We start from the raw sequence: 8,974 nt of genomic DNA on the forward strand, positions 1-8,974 counted from the left end.
CGGGGAGGGAAGTATGGAAGGAAAGAATCCCAAAACGTGTGTTTTGAGTTCTCAGTTTTCCATTTTCTGGCATTTGTGAGCAGTCTTCCCAGACAAAGTTTCCTTAAAAAAAAAAAAAAAGAAACAAACCTAAACCCTCCTTCCAAAATTAACCCTTCCTTCTGTGGCTCTGGGGAAACAATTACAACTTGATTGTCAAGAAACCACAGCTATGTAGACACAGGACCTCAGTATTGCCACCAACTTGTTTCATGGCTTCAGCTTTGAAAAGTGTGTTTTTTTAAAGTCTAGAACCTAGATGAACTAGGACATGCTCTTCTTCCCCCAAGTCTCTCTCTCAAAAAAAAAAAAAAATCATTAGAAGGGAAAGCCATCCTACTCTGTCAATTTAGTGTCACCATCTGGGATACTACACAGCAGCTACAATTTGGGATGCCTTGAGAGCCCAGCCAACGGAAGAAAAACAAGCTCAGGAACTCCTCTTTCCAGGCTCCTTCCAGCCCTCAGCAGGCTGGTGGGACAGGTAGTACCTTGCCTGTGAATCAGAATTCCAGGAGAGCCAAGCCTAGCTGGCAGCTGTTTGCCAGCTCCAGTCAGAGCCATCTCCATTCTACAGGGCAGTGGCCAAAAGTCAACGAGGGTCCCTCGAATATGGCAAGCTGAAACTTTCTGGGTAAGTGTACCTCTGGAGAAGAGAGATGGTGAAGGTGTAGGTGAGTTTTAAGCAGGTCTAGTTACTCTGCTCAGTCTCAGGCTGAACACAACTTCAGCTTGATCATGTAAGATCTTGATCGTGTGAGAGATTGGTTGGGGCAGTTCCTGGGCTGCAAATAAAATAAAGCCGTATAAAAAGAGAGACAGAAAACAAAAGATCTCTGCCTGTAAATATGCCCTTCTATAGCAGTAAAAATTTGTTTATTACCCAAAGGATTTTAACTGGATGTAAAGTCCACAGGACAAGGACATTCATGACACTACCTACTGCTAGCTGTATCTTAAACAGAGTGCTCACTTCTAGTTGTCTTGTACTTAACCCTTTGAATCAGAAACTTCTTTAGAAAGAGAATTACTGATTTTTCTAATGGTCTGTATCTTCCTTTCTCTGTCTGCAGCTAAGCAGATCATTCTCTGGAAGAACTGAGATTTACTCCTAGGCTTCTTCAGCATTTTCTAAGTCTTGTTGTTTCCAAATGATTTATGGTATTGCTATTGCTAAAATGTTCAAACTTGCTGTCAATGGAGCCTGCTTAAGAAAGAGCTGACTTGCATTCCTGTAGAGTAAACCCATTTTCATTACTCTTCCTTTTCCGGGCAGGCTGATCCACTCTGACTGTGAAGAAAGTGTTTTCAAAACCAACATTAAAATAGAAAGGCGAGAATTGGCCTCATCCCTATAGACAAAAAAAAATATACAACTTTTGTCATGCTATGCACTTGTGTTTCTAGGAGTATGAACTATAGCTTTAGCAGCCCTGTTTCATGTCAAACACAAACTACGTCCAAACCTGCTGTGGAAAAATGAGCTCCTTAAAATTAAGACAGTTTCCACTACTGTAATGTCTAGACCAAAAGGCAAAAGAAAACGGGCACTTGCCAAGAGCAGGCTGTGGTAATCAGGCAATAATATGCAGAGGCTGCACTCTGAGCTGCTATAAAGTGACCCAGTTTCAGTGATGCTGAGAGCTGCAGCTATTTACGGGGAGAAGTACCTCTACATCCAGCTTTACTTAGCAGTAGCCTGACTTAATAAACATTGCTCAGTACCTGCCATAAATACTATTTTCATAGTACAGCCCCAGAGGAGTGTCTGATCAAGCCCACAGAAGGCTTGGCATAAAGCACCTTTCAGGGGCCAGAGTACTGCTCTAAGAGGAGATGTCCACTGCTTTCATGGATACTCAGAGAGCATCTATAATATAAAGAAGCCTCTAGAAAAGTGACTTACGCATTTGTGATTCCTAATGTCACTGAAAGAGGTTTCCTACAGAGGTGTGTAGACTTCATGTCCTAAGATGTTCAGCTACTTGTCTCCATCAAGTGTGGCCAGAAATGGGAACAGCGCAAGACAAGGGTTCTCCACAAGTGCTGCAGCCAAGGCTGAGACTGTGCATACTCCTCTTAAGCACTCATGTTGCTTTAAAAATGGAATTAAACTCTGGATCTTGGGAGACAGGTGGGTTCCTAATTGCTGCTGGTATGAATGGGATTTAAGTACTTAAATGCTGTGATAAGTTAGTCCAAATAAAATGAGCAAGGCAAAAGTGACTTCACATTGGCCCTTAAGTGACCTAAGCACATGTATTGTGTGCAGAATGTACTCCCATGCCCTTAACACCTTTGATAACAGCAATATGACAAGTAGGAAGCTCTATGCTCCTGGTTTTCTACTTTTCTGTAAGGACTAGATGCAGCTGGTCTTGCTGCAATTACTCTGGTACTTATAATGGAACACAGGCAACACACTAATACAAATTTCTCCTCAGACACCACACACAGGAGTTCAGTGACCAGGTATCAGTGCAAGTATAGTCTTCTAACTTCTAACCCCACTTGTTGCTGGGCTTGAGATGGTAAGGTTCCAAAGATGAGTTTGTCTGCAGTCTTAGGAAATGTGCTCCAATACTTTAGCAAGTTCACAATAACACTTCATGAGACTTCTCTGATGTCTAGCCTATATTCTGCAAAATAGCAGAGTTCTGCAGCCTAAGACAATAACCACTGAAATGTGCTTTCATTTTTCCTTTGCAGAAGATGTTTCCGTAGAGTTTTACTATTAGACAGCTTTCCTGCTCTCTGATCTGGTAGGTCCCCCTCAATGAGGTATATTGATAGTATGGCACTGTTTTGAATCAGTAGAGTTAAGATACCTCAAGGCCAAGTAATAGTCTAATGAGCAACCTGCAACCTCTAGTGGGACCTTAAAAGCAAAAGTAAAACCTCCCCAGACAAGTACCTGATGTCTCTTGCTCTATCTAGAATCAAACTGAATTGGAACTATCAAAAAAATAAGGAAGGCTGTTCATTTGGTAGTTCTGCTTCCCCATCAAATACTAGGAACTACTGGACAGAGACAGATTAGACTACCAGTTTCTGATTCAGTGGATTCACAGCTCCATTACTGAGGAGCAGCTGTTAGCATAAAAAGATAGAAGTTTAGAAATCAGGCAAAAAACCCTGCATGCTGTTGGCTGCAATGGTTTGTGATGGCTCTTATTCTTCCTCTGAAATAAGCCCTGTAACATCCCTAAGCCTCAGCAGCTCCATCTGTAAAACAGAATTAGAAGCACTCTGCTTTCCTGCCAAGACTTTGGTAGGGCAAGTGGACACAATTGTGCACACAATTACCTCTATTAAGTATACAAATATATACCTCACCTCTATTAAGTATACAGATATAAATCTACAGGGGGAGTATGGGAGGGGAGGGAAGGCACACAGAGGCTGCAGCCAGAACCTGAAAAGGACAGTGGCCCTCCAAGCTTTATGAAGGGAACAGTCCTTCTGGTCACATCTCACTGGTGCTGCTGCTGACTTAGGCCTGACCCTGCTATACTTCAGCCACCTCGCCCCATGGGTGCACAGGTGAGAGAAAAATCATGAAACTTCCATTCTAAATGCATGGCAGTAAGAGAGACGGCAGAAACTTGGACAGGTTTTCCCCTTGTCGGTTTGTTCCTCTCCTACTACATTTTACAAGACTTTACAGTTCCTATTTACTTCTGAGTTTGATTGCCACCCTGTGATTGCTGAGATAGTAAAAAAAAAAAAAAAAAGTGAAACGAAGAGAAGTAAGGAATAAATGAAACAGAGACGATTTGGTTAATAAAGTACAGACAGTTCTTTTCCTTTTACATGGTCCAACACTCCGAGTCTTTCATTGCCAGGGTTACAAGCAGCTTTTCACAAGCACTTCTGGTTGGGAATATTGTATTTCTTCCCAGGGACACTATTTTGTTTGTCTTGGCTTGCAGACATTGTAATCAAGTCTATATATTACAGGACTGTGCCTTAGCACAAATGGCAGGCATTTCAAACCCTATTTAGGTTTCCTCCTTGCCCAACAAATTATCTAAAAATAGATAATCAAGACCTCATACTTTACATCTACGTCATTCCTTTTGGCTTAAATGAGGTAAGGAATGCAGGGTTTTTTTTCCTCTCCTCTTTCACTGTTTGGAAGTTTTAGTAAACAGACAAGTCCCCTTTTCTTCCTTCCTTCCCCCCTCTTATTTTGTCTTGCATGTGAACAGCCACCAAGCTACAAAAGCCTTGTTATGATAATGTCTTCTCCCTTTTGCTTCTGTTGCACTTTTATTGCCTGAGATAAGGGCGTAGGGATTGGGGACCAGATACACTCTCGCCCATCCATGTCCTTCCCTCATCACGGTAACCCACTGGTATTTCTGTTGCCTCAGAGTATATTGTAGCTGTAACTGCTCCTTCCTTGGAGTCACAGCCTGTGTTTGGTTTCAGAAAAGGCTGACCCTGCCTCCTGGATTACAGAATACTGGTATGGAGTCCTGTGAGAACTTGATGGGGTGCACTTTTGTTGTACATGGGGATTTAGATCAAAAGCAAGCTGTTGTCATCAGAGAAGTGAGGTGTTGCCCTCATGCAGCTGCACCCCTACAGGAATTAGTTTTTGAAAGTAGCTTTTAGACAAGCAGGACTAAGAAATGCTCCAAACCAACAAAGTATTTCTTATGCTTAACCTTTCCCATCTTTCCATAGCTCAGTTAAAATAACTTCTGTGTTCTCAGGCATTTAAGTAGTACATGAATGGGAGAAGAGGACCTGACCTGGGGTTAAATTTCTCTTTGCTTTAAATAGTCACAGAATCACTGAATTTCACACAGTGTGCAAAAGCTAGACAGTGGTGTAGAGACATATGTAATGTAAAATTCTAAACTTGCTTAAATCCACAGGCATTTTCCCTCTCAGAGGATTCAGACTTGAGTGTTAAGATGGAAGAATGCAATGGACAATAAAGAAGCTTAGATGAAGGAAGAGAGGGAGGGAACAAGTTTTGAAAATGTCTGAATAAAAAATGTATAGATTGCGTAGCAAAAAGGATTTCTAGACCAGAAATGACCTTGGGTTTAGTCACACTGAAAGCAAAGTCATGAGTGAGTATTCAGGGTCTCACCCATGAATCAGTTTCTGCTCTGAATTAAACTATAATGAGCATCTCAATCATTTCTTCAAATTAGGCTTTACGGACTATCACAATGAAAGTAAGGAATGACAGGCCCCAGTATAACACTGGGAGCAGTTAAACAGAGCCAAATCTGCACCTGGATGCTAAGCCTCCTCTGAAGTGATGGCATGTCCCCAGGCAGGCCATTAGCATTCTCTGTTCCTTTATTTCATGTGTACAATAAAAAAAAAATAAAAAAAAAAAGTTTTCCTATAAGAAGATAAAAGAAAGAGAAAATACAGAAAGAACAAAGAGCGAATGTGCAGGTATTTTCTTTGTGTATTACTCTAGGGATAAGAAATAGATCTAAGAATGTTTGTCCCAGTGAAACAGTGTAACTGCTTCACATTTCCCAGGGAAAGTAAACACTGTAATCCAGCAAGAAGGTTTTTGAGGCCAAACCCCTCAGTCTTCTCTTTTTATTTATTTATTTTTAATGGCTTGTTCTTTCTCTGTCTAGTCTTCTCTGTCTAGAATTACATAATCACAAACCAAATCCAAAATCCTCATTCCCACAATACAGGGCAAAGGAAACATTACAGAGCAGGGAAGACTTCCCCCTTTTGATCCACCTTATCTGTCCCTATTCTTGCAGTGCCACTGCCCTACATAGAAGAAATCAGGAAGCTGTATAGCTATGCAGGACCATTATTTTCCTAGAGGGATACAAGTGTTGCTTGGCTCTGGGCAGCCTGAAAGCAGTTTGTGAGCTTTGGACTAACAGTGGCACTGCTCTTCTACCCTCAAGTGCCTGATGTTTTCTGCTCTAACACCTTCTCTAGGCAGGTATAAAGTCTACCTGGACTGATCAGAGGTGGAGTAGATAGACGAGAAGAGATGGATTTTATCTCAGACTTCAAATCAGTCAGTTAATGGACAATCGATTTAAAAAAACAAAAAAACAAAAAAAAAAAAAAAAAAAAAAAAAGCCATGAGCTGCCCCTCAAAATTGTGAAAGCCATGGATTACCTTTGTCAACCCACAGCTAGCACAATTTCTTTTTCCCTTGTCTTTCCATGAGATGGAAAAACTGGCAGATGCTTTGGAAACTTAACTCTGACCTTTCCCAAAGTCTGGCTTGAGAGACTCTGAAAACTTGGCCTGAGCTCAGAGATGTACAGAAGAGCATAAAAATCCCTGCACATTTACCTGGGTATCACTCGTACTTCTCACACACACTGCCACTCCATCAGCACTCTTTCACACCACGCTGCCTAAGCTTAGTACGGAGATGGACTTCACTTCCAAAGCAACTTAGTCTCCAAGTAAGTATACAGTGTGTGACATTTCCAAAATCACCTTTTTATTGACGCTGAAGTTATTTTTGGCAGGGCAAGGAAAGTTTTTCCTTCCCTCCCCCTTTTTTTCCAATCGCACAAGATTACGGTATGTCTGTACAGTAATCTAATGCCCCGTGGACAATTCTGTACCTTGCCCAGACGTTTTTGAGTAATATTAGGATGAAAGTCTCCACATTTGTGTCTTTTGGAAAAAAAAACCCAAAAAACCAACCATCCAACCAGCAGCCCCTCTGGTAAAAGGTCGCTAAAAGCGATTATTGACTAAGCGGCGATGATAGGAATTAAAACGGGGGATAGGCTACCCATTTTTTAAAAAAATGTTAGGGCTTTATTTTCCCCCCGGCTTGTGATCCATCAAACAGACGGCACCGTGATAAGGAAACATCCACAAGCGGCTGGAAGGAGGTGAATGAGCTCCCGGGGAGGATCGGGGGTACCTGTCCCAAACGCGCCTGGCCATCACGCACCGCACCGACTCCCTTCCAGCGATCCTGGGCTCACCCCGTTATCCAGAGCCGGAAAAGCGAGGGGAGCTCCTTCTCCCCGCCCCGCCAACACCGACACAGCACCCGGGGGCTCCCCGCAGCCCCGACCCTCCGCTGCCCCCTCGTCTCCCACTCCGCGCGGACACCTTCCCTGCGGCTCTGCGCCTGGGGACAGCGCAGCGGAGGGCAGAAGGGAGACCTGGCCGCCCCGCTCGCCTTGAGGAGGTGCGGAGGGGAGCCCCGAGCGGTCCGACCCCGGGCGGGCTGCGGGCTGGGTGCGGGCTCCGCGCTCACCTTGTACTTCATGGCTGCGCCGCCGCGCTCCGCCGCATCCCCGCGCGCTCTGCGCGCCCCGCCGCGCGCCGCCGCGCCAGCCTTACCCGGCATTTGCATAGCGCCGCCCCCATCTGCTCGGGCACGAGCCGACCCCGCCCCCGGACCGCGGAGGCGCCGCCGGGGGCGGCGCGGAGGGGAGGCGGCGGCGGCTCCGCGGGTTCGGGACCGGGCGCGGCGCCTTCCGCCGCTTCCCTCCGCCGATGGCCGGGGAGAGAGGGCCCCACAGAGAGAGGGCTGGCGGCCCTGCTCCCCGGGGCCCCGCCCGTGCCTTTTCTATGCTGCTCGCCTTTACTTTACCCCGCGGAAAAGGACCTGGGGGCACAGGTTGGCAGCGGCTGAACAGGAGGCAGCGTGTGCCCAGGCAGGCCAAAGGCATCCTGGCCTGGATCAGCACCAGTGTGGCCAGCAGGAGTAGGGCAGTTGTCCCTTGGTGAGACCACACCTCACATCCTGTGTCCACTCCTGGGCCTCTCACTGAAAGAGCAGGTCCAGAGAAGGGCCACAGAGCTGGTGATGGGTTTGGAGCACAAGTCCTGTGAAGGGCGACTGAGGGAACTTGGGCGTGTTTACCCTGGAGAAAAAGGCTAGTGGGGGACCTTAATGCTCTCTACAGCCACCTGACATGAGGTTGTACCCAGGAGGTGTTTGGTCTCTCCTCCCCAGCAGCCAGCAACAGGACAAGAGGACATAGCCTCAAGATGTCCAGGGGATGTTCAGGTTGGACATGAAAGAATTTTTTCATGCAAAGGGTAGGAAACCCATTGGAATCTGCTGCTCAGGGAGTTGGTTGAGTCACCAACCCTGCAAGTGTTCAAGAAACAACTGGACATGGCCCTTAGTGCCATGGCCTAGTTGATGTGGTGGTCTTTGGTCAAGGGTTGGACTCAATGATCTCAGAGACCTTTTCCAACCTAATTGATTCTGTGATTTTGTAAACCTTTTCCATCCATCTCTCCCACAGGCATTTTTCTCGCATGCAGCTCTTGGAGGCGCTGAACACTGCTTTTGTTCATATCTTTGCAATTATTTTTGTTCTCACTCGTCCTCATAAGATGATCTTTTTTAACTACTACTGCTGAAATCAATCTGCCAAGTGTTCGCTTTGCCTGGCTGCTATTTTAACGCTGATTAGACACCAGAGGCCAAGAATGCTTTAATGGCCTGGAGATGTCCATTATAAAGAGTGACCATTGTAAATAAGGATTATTTGGAAGAGAGTAATAATTAACTCTGGTATCTTGGAAGCAAGAAAGAGTCGGGAAAATAGATGTGTGGTGATCCTCCATGCTTTTCAAGTTAGCTCTCTTAATCAGGCATTATTAATGTGGTGCACATAATAGGAATCTTTGTATATGGGACATACTCCGGCTTGTTTAGAGGAACAGGAAATAAATTGTCTCCTTTTTGCCCGAGCTGAATCTTACCCAACATTTTTAGGTCACCAATGGACTCAAGGCTATTTCTGGTGGCCTAAGGAAAAATAGCAAAGAATAATCTTGTACTACCAGATTACAAACATAACTACATTCCATAGTACAATGTTATCCTTAAATTCTCATGTGACTAATCTTCTAGAGAGGGATCCTGTTGCTAAAATGGCTTCTTGACTGATAAAGAATGTCATACTTTTATCTGCAATCTCCTCTGTTCTCCAA

At 44.9% G+C, this 8,974-nt stretch overlaps 1 protein-coding gene across 1 annotated transcript in view; it reads right to left on the reverse strand.

The window, feature by feature from the left end:
* Positions 1 to 7,347, reverse strand: part of NEDD9 (neural precursor cell expressed, developmentally down-regulated 9) — a 38,493-nt gene extending 31,146 nt beyond the window's left edge. Inside the window, exon 1 of the mRNA XM_041475385.1 lies at positions 7,278 to 7,347. Coding sequence (XP_041331319.1) covers positions 7,278 to 7,289 — 12 coding nt within the window. The 5' untranslated portion in view covers positions 7,290 to 7,347. The remainder of the gene's footprint in view (positions 1 to 7,277) is intronic.
* Between the last annotated feature and the right edge of the window lie 1,627 nt (positions 7,348 to 8,974).

The sequence above is a fragment of the Pyrgilauda ruficollis genome, unplaced genomic scaffold, assembly GCF_017590135.1.
Source record: "Pyrgilauda ruficollis isolate IOZ18807 unplaced genomic scaffold, ASM1759013v1 scaffold35, whole genome shotgun sequence".
Lineage (NCBI taxonomy): Eukaryota > Metazoa > Chordata > Aves > Passeriformes > Passeridae > Pyrgilauda > Pyrgilauda ruficollis.